The 22,788-nt window shown below is 32.4% G+C and overlaps 2 protein-coding genes across 2 annotated transcripts; one reads left to right on the forward strand and one right to left on the reverse strand.

The window, feature by feature from the left end:
* Positions 1-1,049: 1,049 nt before the first annotated feature.
* On the forward strand, positions 1,050-2,978 carry LOC131614552 (uncharacterized). The gene is made up of 3 exons (XM_058886122.1): positions 1,050-1,554; positions 1,861-2,135; positions 2,235-2,978. Exons 1-3 carry the CDS (start codon positions 1,050-1,052, stop codon positions 2,976-2,978), a joined length of 1,524 nt encoding a protein of 507 aa, XP_058742105.1.
* A 5,169-nt stretch (positions 2,979-8,147) lies between these two features.
* LOC131614553 (uncharacterized) lies at positions 8,148-20,651 on the reverse strand. The gene is made up of 3 exons (XM_058886123.1): positions 20,030-20,651; positions 19,191-19,828; positions 8,148-8,270 (listed from the first exon to the last, which is right to left on the reverse strand). The coding sequence occupies exons 1-3, from the start codon at positions 20,649-20,651 to the stop codon at positions 8,148-8,150; spliced, it is 1,383 nt and encodes a 460-aa protein (XP_058742106.1).
* Between the last annotated feature and the right edge of the window lie 2,137 nt (positions 20,652-22,788).

The raw sequence follows: 22,788 nt of genomic DNA on the forward strand, positions 1-22,788 counted from the left end.
GGGGTGTGGTATATATATCAAATTGATCATTCTCAAACAAATTAACAAGAAACGTGAAAGATATACTCAAGCTTCTTCTCATCTTCAACCTTTCGCTTATTGATCGAAAATCACACATAATCATCTTTTTCGATCGAAGTAAGGAACGTGCATTGATAAGGTTCGACGGTAGACATTGGTCTTGTTCAGGTGAAGATTGTTGAGGGTGTTTCTTATATAAAACCTTAGGGTTTTTCCTTCTACATCAAAGGTTTGATTTGAAGGTTTTTGACGATCGCTTCGCTTTAGGAATCAATTCAGCCGAGCATAAGGAATTGAGGGATTGTAGATTCCCTAATCAAATTTGCTACAACCGGAGGATTGAAAAGGAAGGATCGGGGTCTTGATCGGTGAAGATCATTGAGATTGACTTGTTTCTACTTGAGTCAAGGAGAGGAAAGAATTGTATTCAATTTTACTGCATGTGTGTAGTTGGTGATTGGTAAATTCTATCCTTGTTAAACATTTTGCAATCAAATAAAACTTTCCTAATTTCATTTGAAATTAGGGGCAGACGTACTCCTGCGAGGACGATAGAGGAACTGCCTTAACAAATCTCGTGTTCTTTATCGTTCTTACTTTTATCTTTTCAATATTCGTTTTTGTTAAAAATCCATTGTTGAACAAAAATTGAAGTTTGGTGAAGATCGATCACCAAGTGTTCGATAAAATTACTCATTCAATTTTTGGTCAAATTTTGGTAAAACGTTCATTGTGAGTAATACTCTATTAAGTGTGTATTCGAATTAATTGATAAATTCGTTAAAACGTAATTCATATTTCGTCGTTTTTCATCCAATTTGGTTAGTGCACATATCCGGTCCCCGATAACTCGATCGTTCAAAGACGATAAAGTTGATCTCGGGAAGTCACGTTTCAAAAGCTAGAATTTTCTTAAGTCGAAAAAGGTGGTCTATTCACCCCCCTCTCGACCATCCCTATCGTCTAACAATCTTTGTTTCATTCAAGAATCAAAACTTAGTGGAATAGGATTGAATTTAGTCAAAGAGATGTGGGGAAATATTGATGTTGAATGGTCTTTTTTGGATGCTAATGGAGCTTTAGGAGGCATTCTTACCATGTGGAAAAAAGAATTATTTTCTCTAAACTATAGTTTTAGAGATGAAGGATTTCTTGGTCTATGTGTGGAGAAGGAGGGTAAACTCATTTACTTTGTAAATGTTTACGCCTTTTATGACAAAGATACTAGAAGGAGGACTTGGAAAAATATTTGCGAGTTCAAGAACAATAACATTGGAGGATCTTGGTGCATTGGCGGATACTTCAATTCTATTTCTTCTTTATATGAAAGAATTGGAGTTACTAATGGTGGTCATAGTAGGGAGTTAAGATTCTTTAACGAGTTCATAGAGGTAATGGATTTGGTGGATCTTTCCACTATTGGTGGCAAGTTTACTTGGTTCAAAAGTAACGGGAAGGCTATGAGTAGGCTTGATAGATTCCTACTTTCGAAGAGTTTTGTAGAAGATTGGAAGGTGGATGGCCAACATACAGGTGAGAGGGACGTGTCCGACCATGCTCCCATTTGATTGAAAGAGAATAGAAAGGATTGAGGTCCTAAGCCGTTCAAGTTCAACAACTTGTGGTTTAAGCATGACGAGTTTGGTAGTTTTGTGGAAGAGGAGTGGAGAAAAATGGTAGTTAAAGGAAGAGGAGACTATTGCTTGGTTGAAAAGTTGAAAACTCTTAAAAGTCGGATCTCATGATGGAACAAAACGGTCTATGGGTGGATAGACCTCAAAATTGACAAAGATGTGAAAGAAATGAATTCTTTAGATAACTTGTTTGTTCATTTTGCAGGTAACGTTCTGGAAGATGTGGTTAAGAAAAGGTTGAAAGTGGCGGAGGATTTTTGGGAAAACAAAAACAAAAAAGAAGGGCTTCTTAGAATTAAATCGAGACAACTTTGGCTTTCCGAAGGGGACGATAACACACATTTCTTTCATAATTCCCTAAAAGATAGAAGAAGAAGGAATTCCTTATGTGCTATTGAGACTAGGAGGGGAAGAATGGAAGAGGTCACGAAGATTAAATACTTCATTTTCAAACACTTCGAAGGGTTTTTTAAAGAAGAGGTAAGCTTTAGACCGGAGCCACACGGGATTAATTTGAAGTCTTTATAGTTTGGAGATTCCTCGGATTTAGAAAAACCTTTTTCCAAAGAATAAGTTAAGGATGCTATTTGGTCGTGTGGTGGGAACAAAAGTCCGGGCCCGGATGGTTACTCTTTGGAATTCTTTAAAAGGTTTTGGTTTCTTCTTAAAGATGATCTCATGAAGCTTTGCAACGATTTCCATTCTAAAGGTACGCTTGTCAAAGCTATCACTACTTCTTTCCTTGCGCTTATTCCAAAAAAGAAGAATCCGCAAGACTTGATCGAGTATCGTCCTATTTGTTTAGTGGGGAGCATATACAAGATCCTTGCAAAGATATTGGCGGCTAGAATGAGAGGTGTGTTGGATAAATTGGTTTTGCCTAATCAAACCGCTTTTGTTCCAGATAGGAGTATGATGGATGGTGTTTTAATGGTTAATGAGATCCTTGATTGGGCTAAAAGAAAAAAGAAGGGGTGTCTAATTATTAAAGTGGATTTCAAAAAGGCTTACGACTCTATTTCTTGGATCTACCTTAGGTGGATCATGGGAAGAATGGGGTTCGGGAAGAGATGGTTGAAATGGATGGAATCTTGTATTTTCACTAGTCACATGTTCATGTTGGTAAACGGAAGCGCCACCAAAGAATTCAAAGTTCAAAGAGGTTTACGTCAAGGTGATCCGATTTCTCCTTTTCTTTTTGTCATTGCTATGGAAGGTCTTAGCACTCTCATGAATAAATCTGTAGAGGTGGGGGATTTAAACTGTACAAATATGGAGAAGATGATTATGTGGATATCCTCCAATTTGCGGATGACACCATAATCATAGGAGAACCCACGTGCAATAGTCTTTGAAGTATGAAAGTGTTGTTACGAGGCTTTGAACTTGTCTCCGATTTGAAATTCAACTTTCACCAGAGTAACACTTTCGGCATTCATATAGATGGGTGGCTTTCTACATCGGCTACTTCTTTCCTTTCTTGCAAAAAAGGCTCATTTCCTTTCAAATTTCTTGGTATTTGGGTTGGAGAAGGTGCTAGTAAGAGGAGAGTGTGGAAGGATGTGGTTGCTAATATCATGTCAAGTCTGTCGTTATGGAAGGGGAGAAAAATCTCCATAGGCGGAAGGGCGACTCTTATTGGACCGGTGCTTAATGTTATTCCTATTTTTACTCTTTCTTTCTTTAAAGCACCAAGCAAAACTATCTAAGAGATTATAGGTCTCCTTAGTAATTTCTTGTGGAATGGGAATGTGAACAAAAGAAGCATTCGTTGGGTGAAGTTGGAGAATGTTTGTGAACCAAGGGAGAAAGGTGGGTTAGGTATTAGAGATGTTGGTGATATGAATAGATCTCTTCTCCTCAAATGGAAGTGGAGAATCTTGAAGGAGGATAATGCTATTTGGAGTAGATTTCTACTTTTGAGATATCAAAATCCGAAATTTAAAGTGCTAGCATCTAGTGGGGAAGTTCTAAACCTGGACGATTCTAGTTGGTGGAAAGAAATCATTCTTAACGATTTCAAAGAAGAGGATTCCGTTGAAGGTTTCAACGATTGGGTAAAATGTGACTTCAAGAAAGGTAACACCATTCTTTTTTGGCATAGTTGTTGGTTGGGTGATCAAACTCTTCGCGAATCCTTTCCGCTTTTGTTCGATCTTTCAACCAATAAACTTTGCAAGGTTAGTGAGGCCATTTCTTGGAATAATGGTATTTTTTCTTGGAATTTAAATATTTCCATGGGTATTGACGACTTGGACTTTTTGGGCCCGAACTTGCTTCATCACGTCTCAGATGGTACCTCCACGACTATTTCTCTTCTTTTGAGGGATCTAAACGTGTTGTTGGATGGCATTACTCCGAACAACGCGAACCATGACGATTTTCATTGGAAGCTAACTTCTAACGGCGTGTTCTCGGTAGCAAGTGTGTCTAACTTGGTGTCCAATGCAAAAGATATAACATAGCCAACTAACACAATTAAATTGTTGGATGTCATGTGGAAAGCAAAGATTCCGAAAAAGGTTAAAATCTTTTCTTGGAGATTCTTTATTGAAAGACTCTCTCTAAAATATCTTTTGGCTTATAGAGGTGTAACTAACCTTACTTCTCTTGATTGTCCTTTTTGCTCCAATCACCCGGAATCTTCGGAACATCTCTTCTTCCAATGTCAAATATCAAAAGCGGTTTGGGATAGAATCTACTCTTGGTTGGGAAATGACTTGGAGTTCACTTTGGAAGAGTTCAAAAGCTTCGGTTGCATTCAAGAAAAGGCGAGGAAAATCAACACTAGAGTTAAACTAAATTCAATTTGGTTAGCTCTAATTTGGTGCATTTGGACTATGAGAAATGATATTATTTTTTATAATGCTTCTTTTAGCTTTGAAACGGTCATTTCCAACATTTTATTCTTCTCTTGGAGATGGTTGTGTAACAGCGATTCTACAACTAAGAATATTTTTTACGATTGGTATAAGTTACCCCTAAACTGTTTCAACTCTATTTAGAGTTCCCGTTGTAAGAGTTGCACCCCTAGTGCGGTTTCTTATATCATTGCTTATTAAAAAAAATATATTAAAATAGTTCTCTTTCTCTAATATATTCTTGATTTATTTTCTTAAAATATTAATATTTTCTATATTAAAATTTTGGTTACCAATTGACCCAATTAGATGATACTTAAAAGCATTCTTTGGTTTGTTCAAGGATAATTTTTTAATTTTATCATATGATCCAACAAATTCTTTTAAATTTCAACTGAGGCAATTTATTTTACTCATTTTATTTGTAATGACTATGATAAATTTCAAAGATACTTTTTGAAGTACGTTGGAGTTTATCTTGCACAATTTATTTTCTCACATGCACAATTATATAATGTAATTTTAAAATTTACATAAAAAATAATTTTAAATTATTGATAACAACGAATAGATGTCAAGATACAAACTCTTCTTAAAATATCATTTATAAAGAAGTATTTAAAAATATAAAATAAGAATTAGTGGTATATTATAATTATTTATTTAATTCTAACATCACAAGGTGTATGACATTATTTATATTCTAAATTTTACATACACTTACCTCTATTTTACTTCATTTACCTTTTAATTAAATATGAGGCAAATATTATATAAAATTTATAAACTTCAACACAATTAACTTATATTCTAATCAAAAGTTGAAAATATTTATAGCAATATATTCGACAATTTAATATAATATACCGTGCATCGCACGGGTAGACGTCTAGTATATTAAAGTTGTTAAGTCTCTTAAACAACTTTTGGAGCCAAAATTAAAATTATTTTAGTAATTATTTATTATTAATATATTCATTTAATTTATATTAGTTTGATATTTTTATTTTTAATTATTTAATAAAAACTATTTTATTTCACTAACTCTTATATTCAATATTTATTTAACAATAACTAATTAATTTCTCTCACTAAATCTTATATTCAATTTTACCTCTATGTTATTCTAATCCAACTAAGTCATCCACCCTCATAATTTTTTGTCAAAAATATATTTCTAGTATTAATAACTAATTAACTAATATAAGCATAATATAACTTAATAATAATAATATCCAAAATTCTATTTCTACTAATAATAATAATAAATCAAATAAAAAAAGTGAAAGAGAAAAATACAAAATTTTCAAGTAATTCACTAAGCACTTTATCATATTTCATACTATATTTAAATAAACTACTACACATGGAAAATGATCTCCACATTCTCTATCGACAATATGCAATATAGTTGACAGAAAAACTATTTTTTGTAAAAATGGTTATAACTGATTTTCTTTACTATTATTTCAATATTAAAATTAAAATTGATAATTTATTAATATTAAAAATAGGTTAACATATTATACATAATTTTGTTCTTCTTATTACTGAGCCATCCTTTTTAATAATTCTACTAATTTTTTTAACTCTCACCTATTTATAAAACTTTCATCAATAAATTTAACAACTATTTTGTTTAATTTTTCCATATAACTTAATTTGAGGTATCAAATATTGCTATAAAACATCAAAGTAATTAACTTATATTTTAAATTAGAAATAGAATCAATATAAAAATATTATAAAATAAATTTTAATTTTTTTCTATAATAATAACCATTAACAACATTTTAATAAAATATATCCGTGCATCGCATGGGTGTATGTCTAGTATGATTTAAAAGGACTTGTTTAATATAACGGTTATTTTATCATTAATTTATAACTTATTTTACTATAAAAGTGTTGGGAAATAACACAGCTGAAGAAAAAAAATAAATAAACAGAACACAACCAATAACACAAGAATATAACGTGGAAACTCCAAAACCGGAGAAAAACCACGACCATTGTCTAAATAGACAACCAGAGAATTATTACTATGTGAAAATTTTACAACACATAGACTTATCTACTCTCACGCCAATCCCCTAGTACACCCACACTCTTACAAAGCAAATATTTAAACTAAATCTCACAACACTCTAATACAAGAGCATAAGAGAACAAAGAAAATCAAATATAAGCTTAAAGTGATTTTTGACTAGTGTATCTAAAAACAAAGAACTTAGGTCCAATATATAGCCTTGGTCCCCCCTTGCTTCACCACACTAAGCAATGTGGGACTTCTCAAATAACTACTTTTTAACTTCCTTCTTTATTAAAGAATTTAGGCAACATTAGACATACAATCAGCCCCAACAATCTCCACCTTGATTGTAATGGTCTTCAATATTCATTGTCTACACCGACAATCATAATTCTCATTGTCTATACCGACAAATCAAATTATCATACTCCACCATAAAGAGTACACTACACTTGAAACTATCATCCCAAGAATTTTTCTTCACGTCGAAACCTTGCTGAAAGATTATGGTGCAACTCCCATGTTGGCTTTTAGGAAGTTATCAGCCATCGATACATCTCACCACACACCTTGCATTAATGCCAACCAATGCCCGTGTGTTGTTCTGAATCCGCTAGCAATAATTTGTCCTTTTGCATGGTATAGCGGAAATACCATAAGGACACACCTTATCTTCTAAAAAGGATCCCCATCATCTCCCAAAACAAGGGAGACGTTGCTAGCACTTGCCTCAGAGTCTTTTTCAGATACTGCTCCACCTGGACAATTTCTCTTTAAATGCCCAGACTTTCTACACTTCCAGCACACCATATTATTTGCATGGATCTTCTTCCCATTAGCCCCACTTCTAGTTACCAACGCCGAGTTTGATGAAGTACTTTCATCACTTTTCATCCTCCTTTCTTCAGAAATAATTTTAGTTGCAACTTCTTCAAAACTCAACTTTTCTTTCCCATACATCAAAACAGGTTTGAGATGAATATAAGAAGGTGGAAGGGACAAAATAAGCCTTAACGCTTTATCTTCATCATCAATCTCAACTTTAATAGATTCAAGCTCAAAAAAAATATTATTCAAAGTACTAAGATGATCAGAGATTTTTGTACCCTCATCCATGCGTAAAGTGTGGAATTGCTCCTTTAACAACAAACGATTTGAGATGTCCTTTGCCTGATATAACCCTTCGAGTCTTTCCTAGAGTTCCTTGGCTGATGACTGATTCTGCACATTCGCGAGAACATTCTTTTCCAAACACAAACGAATTGCACTTGCAGCTCTCAAATCTAATTCCTCCCACTTGTCAGCCTCCATGTTGGAAGTGTTTCCTTTTAGCGCCTTGTGTAATCCTGATTGTATCAACACATCCTTGACTTGTACCTTCCACAGGCCGAAGTTGATTCTTCCATCAAACTTCTCTATGTCAAACTTCATAGCACTTGAATAAGACATAGTAGTTGCGTGTAGACTGCAAACCGTGCACCAAGTAGGTTCCCAAGAAAGAGAGGTGGGTCACAACGGACACGCTTAAATACCAAGTCTTTCCTTAGCCAGAACCTCCCTTAATAACACTTTCACAGTACCACCCCTTCTTCAGCACCTTCACAATATCACAATTCTTTTCTTATGTGGAAGATCAGACAATGCTGCAACCACAGAGAATACTAAGAATTGTGATATCTCATCGAGCCGAAGCTCTGATACCACTGTTGGGAAATAACACAGCTGAAGAAAAAAATAAATAAACAGAACACAACCAATAACACAAGAATATAACGTGGAAACTCCAAAACCGGAGAAAAACCACGACCGTTGTCTAAATAGACAACCAGAGAATTATTACTATGTGAAAATTTTACAACACATAGACTTCTCTACTCTCACCCCAATTCCCTAGTACACCCACACTCTTACAAAGCAAATATTTAAACTAAATCTCACAACACTCTAATACAAGAGCATAAGAGAACAAAGAAAATCAAATATAAGCTTAAAGTGCTTTTTGACTAGTGTATCTAAAAACAAAGAACTTAGGTCCAATATATAGCCTTGGTCCCCCCTTGCTTCACCATACTAAGCAATGTGGGACTTCTCAAATAGCTACTTTTTAACTTCCTTCTTTATTAAAGAATTTAGGCAACATTAGAAATAAAATCAGCCCCAACAAAAAGTGTTTTTATAAATTATTTTAAATAGCTTACATCGTGCCATTTTTTTTCTTAATCTTACTTATTTACTTAATTAAAAAATTAATTAAACTTATATATATTTTTAAATTATTTCATTTTTATAAACTCCTCAACAATTGTTTTTTAAGTAATATAAATTCAATCAATTGATTTTTCTATTATTATTATTATTATTATTATTATTATTATTATTATTATTATTATTATTATTATTATTAATATTATAATTATAATTATTATTATTATTATTATTATTATTATTATTATTATTATTACTCTCTCCGTCTCATAATAGGTGTCGTCTTTGAGATTTTCATACTTTTAAAAAAATGATTAATTATGTTAATTTCTATGATAAGATGAGTCTTATTTACTAAAATAACATTATTAATAATAGATAGTAGAATATTTAAATGAATTAAAATATAAGGATAAATTAGTGAAAAAATAAATAAATATCACATTGATATTCTAAATAGACAAATAATTTAAAAAAAAAAAAAACACCGCTGAGGGAATATCAACTATCATCTATTTTATTAAATATTCACCATAAATTCATTCACTATATAAGATAACTTATTAGTTATCCTTTATAATTTAGCAACATCTACCATCATCTAAAGGACTTTCCTTAGAATGGTTTGTGCAATAAAGACGATAGAGTTCCAACACTTTGTCACATCATTATTAAGTAAACACATGTGGTAGCAATCCAATGAATTTATATTAGGAAGGACAAGGTGGTAAAGAGAGAAAAGTAGGCATATTTGTTTTATAGTTTGGAATGTTATTCAAATATAGAAAGAGTTTAAAATAGAAAGTAGAGTGCGAGATATAAGAGTTCATTACCAATGGGTATGTTTGTTCGTGAAAGATTATATACAGGTGAACGACCAACCAATAAATTTTAACTATGTAATTGAAAGACAGGCGAGTATTAGATTCAATCAAAATAAATTTAGTTGCTATTCCATGTTTATTGTGCTACTAATTAAAGCAACTATTAGTTAGACACGATATGAGGATGAAGTTCATGTGTTGATATAGATGAAGCAGAAAATATTGTGAAGGAGGAAAGAACATGCCAAATGTGGGGAACTACATAATTTCAAAAGCTAAATTCTGTAGGCCGGAGTGTTTGTCTATGAGGACTATATACTTGTACAATTTTCAACATAGACGATCAATCAAAAAATTGATTTACATTTTTTATCTATTTACACTTCGGCTTTATTTTTATGCATTTTTTAATTCAATATCTAAAAACATCATTTCTCTCATTAACCCTCTCTGTAAGATTTAAAAAACTCATAGTTGAAGGACATACTTTCTTACTTAGTGCAATTAACAAAAACAAAAGAGAATCACATTTGAGAGCTATTAGTCGCTGGACTAACTTTTAAGTTCACCAATAAATTTGGGTGATTTAGTGGAATAATGCTAATCTTGATATATTGTAGTTTTATGTGTTACATATGTAATCTTGATTTTGATGATAACAAAAGAAAGTAAAGAAAATTATAAGCATTACCAAACAAATAAAGAAATGCGAATCAAATCAAAAAGTAAGAAGGTTTTTGGTGATCAACGCAAAGAAAATTATAGCCAAAGATCTTCACTAAGTAATGAAGTCAATATGCAAAACGCTAGTCAATGATCTCTACTTTATCTATTTTTTTGCTATATTATATCTTCTTTATATCTTCTGTATTATTAAGTGTGAGTAGTTCTCAAAGTTATAAATAATACACCGATACACTAATTTTTTTTTTAAGCTTCAACTATTTTAAAATATTAAAAAAATGACTATGGCTAAAGAATAATTGATTGTTAAACTTAGCTAACTAATTAGGAAGCAAACTTTTTGATCTAATTGATTAGGACAATTATCTAATCGATTATGGAGTGAACTTGCTCAATAATTGATTAAGAAACTTTCTAATAGATTAGGTTTCGAATTTGACAATTTATTTCCTAATTTTGCATGTCATAATAGATTAGAGACGCGGTCTAATCAATTATGATGTGAATCCGAACCAAATTTTTTTTTTTGGCCAAATTTTTTACTATATAAAGAGAACTTGTACTCACTCCAAAACACACAACACACAAGAAATATAAATATAACTATTTATGTCACTCTCACTCTTCTTAGAAACTTTGTATACATTTATTTTTATTTTGAGATAGAAAAACACTTAGTGAAAATTGTACTTGTGTAATTGCTATTTAAATCCATTTGAGCTATAATTATAAATCAAGAGACCAATATTCTCTTGTAACTCTGATATAATTAAAAAGGTTGTAAGCTGAATTTGAGAAAAAATTTGTGTAAGAAGGTTGTGGATTGATCCTATGATAAAAATTATGTTGTTAGTAGAACCATCATGGGGATCCCTAAGGAGTGGAGTAGACGGTGTGGTTTAAGATTGAACCAATGAAATATCTCGTGTCTTATTTCTTTTCCCTTATCTATTTAATTTTCATTTTTTCCCTTCTTTCTTTTTTCTATGAAGGAAACCTTCGAAATGGTTCTCTCATAAGATAAATTCTCTAAAAACTCTTATTAATCATTTCAAAAATTGTCCATCAAAGAAAGTTTTTGGATTTATAATTTTTTTTTTAAATCTAAAATAACCACAATTTTAAAATTCGAGGATCCGCATTATGGAGATATGACTTTTATATTTGATAAACTACAGGAAATCTTGCACGAGTTAAAAAATCTCATGAAACTCAAAAAAGAAGAAAATAAAGAATTTGTGCAAGATAGGAAAAGTAAGAATGACAAAGAAAAAATTAAAAGCCTCCACAAAATAAAATAAATAATTATATTCATTTAATGTAATTGAACAAGATGATGATAGTATAAACTCATCTAATGAATCAAAGCAAGATGATGAATCTAACTAATTCATTATAACATACTATGAAAAAGATGAGGTAAGTAAAGTTAAATATGAGTTCACCTTCCTTGAATTATTTATTGTATGTAAGAATCTTAGAAGACACGTGCAACCCTTAGTTAATCATGGTAAGGTTTGATTCATATTTATAAGATGTTGGTGATTTTAGTATCATCAATGTATTTTGGTAGTAATGTGATTTACTATAGGCCAATGCAATTATGTGTTAAGTTTGAAACGAGTTAGGGTAGTGCGGAGTGCACGTTCATCGAGCCAAACGTGTAACTGAATACGAATAATAGAAACGGGGTTCCAAGGGGCGTAGCCCCTGGCGGGGTGCGGGGCAGCGCCTCGTCGGGGTCCAAGGGGCAGAGCCCCTGGCGGGGTGCGGGGCAGCGCCCTGCCGGGGTCCAAGGGAAAGGTGTGTCTGTTCGTTTTCTGTTATTGGTCTCCTATATAAGGAGTCATTTGGCCTCGATTTTGGTACACGAAATTATACTTCCTCTTTGAATTCTGATCTGTTCTCTATTGTCAGAAACAGATTGCTCTTCGAGAATTATTCCCGCAAAGATTTCGTGAACCCAGACAAGAATAGGGTCGAAATACTTTGTTCAGGAAGTGAACGAACACGATTCTTCGAAGATATCCAGGATTATCATACCGAATTTCTAACATAAGACACGTGCAAGCCTTGGTTAATCATAGCAAGGTTTGAAAGAATGATTAGAAAAGAAATAGCAATGGCTTAGAAAGAGATGCCACGGACATATGCCATGAAGAGATGTGTCTTAGTTTCAAAAAAGAAAAGAAAAATGCATGAGGAACAATCGATTACACGTTCTTTTCAATCGATTGGTTCAAAGTTTTAAACTGACAATATTCCATTTTTGGTCAAGACAATTGATTGCTCTAGGCCATCAATCGATTGGTTTATTTAAATTTTGGTTTTCTTGAAATAGTAAGTTTGAAAAAATCAATTGTAGTAAAGGCCCATTGATTGGTTTACTTAGAAAAATGTAGAAACAATATTAAGTAAAAAGTGACAAACTCAAGACTTAAACCCACGACCCTTGAGTAAATTTGATACAAGCCTTTTAACAAGTAGAACAAATTCATCATACATTGAAAGTATGCATAAGATATATGTAATGGTAAAAAAATACTTTGAGATGTAAGAATAAAATCAAAGTTTAGATGGTTGAATATTTTATAAAGACTTTGAGCACTTTTAAGATATGAATGAGTATTGAATTGTTTTATACCTGTGGAACCTCTTTATTTTTTTCTTCTATTTTCCATATATAGATTGAGAACCATTTGTATGATTTTTATTTGTATAAGTAGTTTCGTTGCTACTAGATGAAGAAGAGGCCATTTATCACGACATACAACATTCAATATCAAGGCAGAAACATAAACATCAACCACAATGGCATAAACAACATAACCAACAACACCAACCATTGTGCATGTATTTATAATCATATATCATCATAAAACAACATAGAAAGCCTACTCATAAAATCTATGTATACTATCATAAGGTAAAACACACAAGCATGTATACTATTTCAACATCAACAACTAATAAACAACAACAACACCACCAACAACAACATGTATACTATTTCAACATCAACAACAAAAACATAAATACAATGGCAACTAAAGTTTACTTTAGATGCATGGGAAAAAATGTTTACGTAGTGGAAACACGTTGAATAATTACAAAATCTATATAGATGTTGTCAGATTCTTCGTCTTCATCCTCGACGATACATAAGCCAAGAACTATGAAGATGTAGTTTGTTTAACAATGAAGATGAAGATGATGTTGATTGAAAATGGTCGGGTTTTATTAATAGACGATGAATGTAGTTGGTTGAACTATGAAGATGAAGACGACGTGGGTGGAAAAGGGATAGGGTTCATTGATGAACAATGAAGATGCTCTTGAGTAAAAATGGGTTTTCAGCGCTGAATGTTACGGTTGAAAATGATTTCAAAAATGGAAATGAAAAAATTGCCACTTAAGAGACATTCTAATTGTGTTTCGTAATATGTTAACAATTTTTAATTAAAATAAATAAAATAATTGGCACCTTAATTTATAGACATCACCACAGTCCTTCAAAGGACCATGGTAACATGGGCATTGTTGTATATACTTTTTATTGTGATGATAGTGTTTCTTTTTTAACCTAGCAAATTTCTTCTTGTCATTTCATCATGTGTGACTTGAATCACAAATTAGAACTCTTAAATCAAGGTGAAAAGTCATTTAATTCGAGTCAAGTGTTATGCGTGACTCAAATCATGGACATTGTGAAAATTGAATTTGCCTCTGGATGAATTGACTCGAATCATGAAATTAACTATGTTCGAATCACAACTTAGTCTGACTCAAATCATGTTGTAAATTTGACTCGAATCATAACTCTCCATGAAGCAAGGATTGGGATATGCATACTTTGACTCAAATCATGAATTTAACTTAACTGTAATCACAACCTCTTGTGACTTGAATCGCGATTTCTTCTTGACTCAAATCGTAGTTTCACAAATCCAATTTTCCACCTTAGATTTAAATAGTTGTTTCTTTGATTCAAAGGCAAGTGTGTGAAACTATGTGGGTGAAACCTATTGAGACAAAATGTTAATTTGTCCTCTCTTGTCTAGTGTCTCTACTCCCAACACCTTCATTCTTTCTCTTATAATGTAGAAAAACTTCTTGAGTGTTAGTCCATGTTAGATTCACTTCTTTTTGTTGCACTTTGTTCTTGTGTAATTTTTTGTTATTTTGAGGGAAATTAGAGAGAGTGAGTTTATCAATATTGTAGTGATTCATGGTTGATACTTGATACAAGCATTTTGATTACAACGAACCATCACACAATAATTCTCGTTGTTGATGCAGACTTCCACTATGCAGGGGGTAATCAAAAAAAAATATTACAGGGGGATAAAGCGAAAATCGCCCACATTACATGGAGTAAAGTGGTATTAACCATATATATATATATATATATATATATATATATATATATATATATATATATATATATATATATATATATATATATATATATATATATATATATATATTACCAAGCATTAAGATAATTTCCTAATCGATTAGGTCATCTGTTTAATCAATTATTTATTGGAAAATTTCTTCCAACTAATCAGACACTCTCCTAATCAATTTGCTAGGCTCCAAATTTTTGTGTGGTGATTTCATTATGTAAAAAGAGACCTTAAAATATTTTTAGGTTTGTGTGTGAATTGTCTTCGTATATTAGGATTTAATCTCCTAATTTCACAAGACTTTGGTCACTCAGAATGACACGACCATGCGATATTTCTTACTTCGTCTCTCTCACATCTCTAAAGCTTTCAAGTTTATTTGCCAGATATACCGATCATATAAGCCCTTCACTGGAACCTTGAATCTTCTACTTGATGAGGCCTGAGATATCTTCGAGTTAGTCACTATCATGAAAGAGTTGCAGATATATCACCATTGGTGTCAGCAGTCATCAACATTGTTGTCATCAAAACAACATATGAATGTTGTTAACATCTGAATCATTAACCTCTTACCTACAAGCTCATAGATATAAATTGTCTGCATGTGAAAAATTTGCTTCTTTTTTTACCACTTGCATTGATTCTATATTGAAATAAAAATGTCTTGCATAGGGGACAAAGTTATGACAACAACGACCTTGTACTTCCTTCATAACAACCTTGTTGAATTTCTTGTTGTGAGAGACAACATTTTTGCTTGTATCTCATTGGTTCTTTGTGTTCTTGCAAACACATTCATCATTCCACTTATTCTTTTTTCATTTTTATTTCCCTTTATTGATCTTTAATGCATCTTCTTTCATTTTCTTGAAGAACTTAGCTTGTAGGGTTTGTTCTGTTACCTTCTCAGGATTTCTCAGCTTCAATCTCATATCACGAGCCTCCAATGATCAGGGACAAACCTATATGTGTTGTTCTGTGGGCACGCCCCCCACTATATTATCAACAAAGTATGCAAAATATATACAAAAACTACTATATATTTATTTATTATATTCATATATAAAAATTTGAAAGCTAGCGGCAACCGCAATTAAAGATGATACATGGACAATTATGAGACCTTTGCTTTGAACTTTATAAAAAAATTAAATGAAAAATCGTATAAATGACTGGTTATTGTTTTGTTAGATAAAAGTATTTTTGATGATACTGAAAATAAAATACTTACATAAAAAAAATCTTGCACAAATATCCAATTAAACACCATAAATATGTTTTTGAAAAGTGTTAGTTTATGTGTGTAATACACACAGTATTTAAATTAATTTTTATATTTAATACTATAGATTTATATGTATAATGCTCCAAAATTTATAATGTCTTGGTCCATCCCTGTCAATGATGCTTGTAATTATTGAAGCATCATCTATGAGGTTCTTAGATTTTCCAGTAGCCATAAATATGTGATAAAACTTGGTAGTTAAGACTCTCAAAACTTTATCAACCTTTCGTAATTCAATGATTTTTTTCACCACATAACTTCATTTGATTGATCAACGACATCAATCTTGAGTAATCATTCATTTGAATACTCTCATATTGCTTCCTCAAAGAATGCAACTTCACATTCTTCAATTTCTCAATACCACCATACATCTTCTTGAGTGTATCCCATGCACTATTAGCTGTTTTTCCTCGATATTTTTCTCAAAGATGTTTGAATACACACATTGATGGATAAAGAACAAACCTTTTCCATCTTTCTTGTTCAATTCTTGATGAACAACCTTGTATGCATCCATTGCATTGGCTTCCAATGCAAGGAAGCTTTTGTTCACAATTTGAAAAACATCTTAAAATTTGAATATAACCTTCATTTGCACACACCATCTATCATAATATTCTTCTTTGAACACTAATATATTTGTTTAGAATTGATTAAAAATTGTGCTTCTATTTTCCATTAGTTAAAGCTTTGGTCAAACTAATGTTCTAGATATCAATTTTTTGAGATATGTTATTTTTTAGACAAAATATATTTTTTGTCCCGTATGTTAACCTCAAGGTTCATTTTGGTCCCTTAACTTCAAAAAGATTCATATTGGTCCCTTAACTCTTCAAAAGATGTCATTTAGTCCTTTTTGTCATATTAGCGACGGAAAAACTAAAAAATCAGTCACTAAATCAGCCGCTAATATGACAAAAAGGACTAAATTGACACCTTTTTGACGAGTTAAGGGACCAATATGGAATTTTTTGAAGTTAAGGGATCAAAATGAACTTGAGGTTAACATACGGGAGAAAAAAAGAATATTTTGCCTATTTTTTAAGATAATGAAAGGCAAAGAATATGAACTAAATTTAAAAGATATAGACTGATTATGAGTGGAGAGAGATTTCTATTGAGTGGAATACTAAGTGAATTACATATTTGAGTAGAAAACTAACATGATTAACTAAAGACATAACTATCAAATGTTTTGGTTAACTTGTATTAAAAGTCAATTACTTTCAACACAAGCAAACTCCTACTAAATGATTAATTACATTCACAATAAAAAATCTAAAATTTGGAGGGAAGAAAAACCCTAACCTATTTTAAAGAGATTGGATGGAAACAGAAGTAAAAAAGATGTTAGGAGAACGAAGTCTCTAAGTATTTAGTAAATAAATTTTAACAAAATTATTTATATACATATTATAGGATTCTTGTGGTCTTGAATTTTCACATTCTTTCTCTTAAATTTATGAACAATTACAAAGAAATAACTGAATTTGCAATAGTATTTGTATCTTCTTCATTATCACCCATAAGTTTTAAAGTTTGCATGTCATGAATAACATTTGCATATAAGATGTTGAAATCTTCCACCATTATTAACAACCATATTGACATCACCGTACCATTAATTAGCCCTTCATTTTTATTTTAAAAAGACAAACAATATAGTAGCAAATAAATATTAAGGAGTAACATAAAATTAAAACATAATATTACGAAAAATTGGAGGATGCATGCACTTTAAAAATAAATGTGGGATATATGCATGATACCAAAGCTTAAAACGTTATTATCTTTGTATTGTATATGATATATACAACTCAGCCAACTAATTTGATATGGGTCAGTGTTAATGCTAGATCTTTATGTTTAAAAATACTCAGGCAACTAAATCAATCTCAGTTTAATATTAAATTATATAATAGCTAGATAAAGATGATAATTTTTAAGTTTCAAGTGTTTGTTGAATGATTTGTTTATCTGCCAGATGAGAAAATCCTCTTAAGATTTTGTATTTGTGTCAAATTAAACTTGAGAGATAATGCAACTTGCTGTCAATTAGTTGACCATTGACATTTTGATTATAATGTCCTCTCAATTTTAATGCATACATTGTATATAAATTAATTAGGCACTTATACATAGTTAACGAAGCATCCTAGTTTGATCGCGGAAATAGGGACAAACGAAATAATCATTAGGTGTGCACTTGGACGTAGTGTTTTATAATGTTGATGCAACCAGCAGAACAGAACTCTCTCAAGTTTTTGGAAGCCTTATGTAGGTTAAGTATAATTTATCTATGGAAAAACAAGTAAAAATTCTATTTAATCATGATTTGATTTGACAAATAATTTTAAAGACTCTATTTACCTATAATTTAATTCTGAAAATTTTAAAATCCTGTGCAATAGTCCGCCTTACACGTCCTCAGAGACGGTCTTGACAACCAAATATAGGGTTTGAGTGTGATCTTAAACTTACTTCCGCTTAATTGATGGTGATTTGTTCTCTTGAAATTTAGCTTAGTTGAGACTCTATTTTTTTTCTTTTCTTTTCAAATTTGATTTGTGTTTTATTTGTGTTGTGAAAACGATGTCTTGATAAACAAAGTATAAAATGTTTCTTTGTGATCAAGAAACACACAAGGGTAGAAAAGATGATAAAACAAGAAGAACATCAAGGATTGGTTATAACTGCTATTTTTTACTTTCTCTTTGAAATAAGATTACAAGTGTTACAAAAATAATAAATAACCCTCTCACCTTAAATTAAGATTTGCATTATGCCATGATGAGAGACTAGTATGCTATTTAAAATAAACATAACATACTGAACTAATGGACTTTTCACAAACACCCATTACATGATAACTTAGGGTACTAGCTAACTTAAACAATTGGACATAACAAATAGGGCAAATTTGAAATACTAACAACCTTAGCATTTCGACACCCACATATTAGAACACACTTCGACTATAGTATGTAAGTCTTCGATAACAACATGTGGACAAGCTTCAATCTCATGCATATTCTCTGTCGAATTAGAAGCTACCCTTCGATCCAATAGAGTTCGATCCAATATCTCACAATTTGCTTTTGCCTTTTCTCTTTAGTAAGTTTGTATTGCCGTCATTTTAGTTATTCTTTGTAGTTTGTATTAGTTACTGTCTCTTTATTAATATAGTTATTTGCTATTAAAAATATAAGGTTTTTAAAAAATAAAATACAAAGTAAATCAACTCTTCTCGACTTGCCGCTGTAGCTAAGCACCTATGCTCCAACACTTTTAACTCCACTTTGAATGTCATATTGGAAGCCATAGGAGCCTTAAGGATCAACACTCCGCTAGCATCCACAACGCGCAAAATCTTGTCTTCCAAGCGTATTTTGTAACCCTTGTCAAGCAATTGGCCAATACTTAAGAGGTTACACTTAATAGCCGGAGTATACAACATATCTTTGATCATAGAATGTCTACCATTCTTCTTCTCGATCAAGACATCGACACTTTCAGCTGCAAGAGTGGAATCATCCGCGAATTTAACTCTACTTTTTGCGACTTGATTGATTTGCACAAAAAAATCCTTTCTACCCATCACATGCGTTGAACAACCGGAGTCCAAGTACCATTCATCGCTTCCTTGAACTCCATCTCGCACCGAGGTCATTACGTTTTGTTCCGAGTGCGATTCTTCCTCGTTTTTCGAACTGCTGCAGCTGCTGTTCAGCACCTCTGTACTTCCATGAAACTCCTCAGTAATCATCACTAAGAGCGTATCTTCATCATCAACCTCTTTCTTAGCAACCTTAACTTTGTCCCCTTGGGAATCCCTCTGTTTTGCACCACATTCATTTGAGAAATTTCCTAATTTTTGACATTTCCAGCATTGAACTTTACTTTTATCTCTTGGTTTCTCCTCTCATGTTTCCTCGGTCACCATATCTATTGGAGTTTCTTATCTCACCTTTTTGCCCTATCGAAACCTTCGAATTTAATGGATCACCTCCCCCCAAATTTTGAAAATTTTGCTTCCCTTTCAAAGCCCATTTCCTTTCGATTTTTTACTCTTCTCATTCAAACGAGCTTGCAAAGATATTTCCACCATTGCCTTATTGTTTCCTCTCCCGTCCATTATTTGTTCATGCGCCTCGAGTGAACTTAAAATATCATCCTTGCTCAAACTTGCAAGATTCTTCGATTCTTTGATAGCCACTACAATGTTGTGAATCTTAACGTTAAAGAACGCCTTTATTTGATTCACCAAATGCGTAATACGCGTCACATAATTGTTGATCGTTTCCTTCTCTTCCATGTGCGTTAGCTCAAACTGCCTTTTGTGAGTATGTGACCTCACCACCTTAGCCTTAGCAGCCCCAACATAAGCTTTCTCCAAAATCTCCCAAGCTTGCTTTGTCAACTCGCAATCACTGACCTTTTCGAAGTTATCGCTATCAAAAAAAGAATGAATCAATAAGAGTGTCTTGTAGTCTTTCTTCTTCTCTTCCTTGAATGTAGCCTGATGTGCAGTTGTAGCTTCAACCCCAAGTGGTGTAACTCCATTGTTGACAAAATCGAGAGCTTTTTGATACCCATACAAAACTTTTGTTTGTTTGGAACACTTGTCATAATTCTTCGAATCAAGAATTGGTAGGTTGGTGGGAATTTGATCGTTGAAAACAGTACTCATTGTTGCAGCAGAATTGGATCACAACCAATACTCTTGATGCCAAATGTTAAAATATACAAAAATGTTAAGGTGAATTAATGGATAATTTGGTTAATTTTTTAGAAGATAAAGTTTAGAGAATTTAGAGAAAATGTGAGAGAGAGAGAGAGAGAGAGAGAGAGAGAGAGAGAGAAATTGAGGGTGAGAATAGAAATTAACATTAACAATAATAAGGAGCATTGAACCCCTTATATACAACAAGTTACAAATGATTGGGGAAGCTAAAATACAATTAAAAGAAAATAGAAAAACTAAATGTTACAGTGGTAATCAGATACCGCAAATAGGGTAATCAGTTACACCATAACCAAAAACGCCTATGTCTCCACTGTCGAATAGGGAAACCAGCTACCCCATATTCGATAACCGGTTACACCAATTGAAATGTCAAAAACAGCTTTTCAACACCAACCACCTCACTGCGACCTCTATCGACACTACAACATGGAAGGGCTTCTAAAGTGCTTTTTTTGGCCTTTAACAGCGCTTTAAAGCGCTCTCATAGCCAGCGCTGGCGTAGGTAACGAAAGCGCTTTTAAAAGCGCTCTGGTAGATCCCCCTATAAGAGCGCTTTTTACAGAAAAAGCGCTCTGGTAGACCCCCCTATAAGAGCGCTTTTCTGGAAAAAGCGCTCTGGTAGACCCCCTATAAGAGCGCTTTTGCTGAAAAGCGCTCTGGTAGCCCCCCTACTAGAGCGCTTTTCCAAAAGCGCTTTGGTAGGTTGCGTTTTTTTTTTCTTTCTTTTTTTTTTATCTTTGGCAGCGCTTTTTGTAACAAAGCGCTTTCGTATGTGGACCTTTAAGAGCGCTTTTTAAAAGCGCTGTCGTTGCTAAATGAGATATTTTAAAGTGCAGCCTATAATTTCAGCCTCCCAGATCGACCTGTAATATTTTCGTCCTGTAATATATTTTCGTCCTGTAATATATTTTCAACCTGTAATATTTTCGACCAGTAATATATTTTCGACGATATATTTTCAACCATAGGTAGGACTATATATATACTAATATAATACCATTAGAATATCCAAAATTATATATATACATCATTATGTCAATCAAACTAAATCTCTAACATCAACAATATTATACTTCAAATATTAATTGGCAACAATATGAACAAAGTTAGTAACCATATATTCTGGAGTACTGTAATATTCTCTTCAAATCGACACAAATCCTACTACATGAATAGCTGATGAATATAAAATTGACACAATTCCTCTTTGATTTCTTCCAACTTAAGTTTCGGGTAAGAAGCAGCACGGAATTCGTCAAAGTACTACAGAATAAAAACATAATATGAATGATTTAGTTAAATGTAATAAATTATAAGAAGTTATCTAATTAAGTTATAAATCCATACCGTGATTGGAATCTCTAATTGATTCATTTGAAGGATTTCTTTCATAAACCTCAAAACAAAGTATCCGCAGTCTGAACTGTTCCGCTGTATCGGACACTACATAGAAAAACAAATAAGAAATTATAGTTGTCTTGTTTTATCAAGTAGCATAAATATTATAAGCAAAATTGTGAAAAATAATGTACCTGCACTTTGATCCAAGTAATGTTGTTTGATTTAGTCCGGGATACCTGTGCGTCTCGTTGACTTCGGAACACTTGTATTGATCTAACAAAAATATAAAAGCATATATTTAGATCAATCTCACAAATAATTAAATATATAAATATACAAGAATATTTAGAACGATCCCACTTACAAATCAATAATTTCCTTCATAGCCGGATAATTGCTCCACTCACCATCTACCGAATTCAGAAAATATACAACTTCTCTTATCGGGTTGATAGCAAGCAACTACCAGTGTGCTCTATAAATTAAAACAATAGGTTATATAAAAATTTTGCTACGCAAAAGAAACAAAGATTAAATGAACCAAGAATGAGAAACTAACCCTACTGGTCGGGTATTATACGCCCAAAGAATCAGACTTTCTGTATTGCCGGATGACATGAATCTATCGACTAAGCGCTGTCTAATTGATTCCGGTTCCGAATCAATTGTCATTCCGCTGCAATGGGCGGAAGACACGAAACGGAATCTGTTTGACAATGCAGTCCCGCGCAACACTCTG

Source organism: Vicia villosa, linkage group LG6 (genome assembly GCF_029867415.1).
Source record: "Vicia villosa cultivar HV-30 ecotype Madison, WI linkage group LG6, Vvil1.0, whole genome shotgun sequence".
Lineage (NCBI taxonomy): Eukaryota > Viridiplantae > Streptophyta > Magnoliopsida > Fabales > Fabaceae > Vicia > Vicia villosa.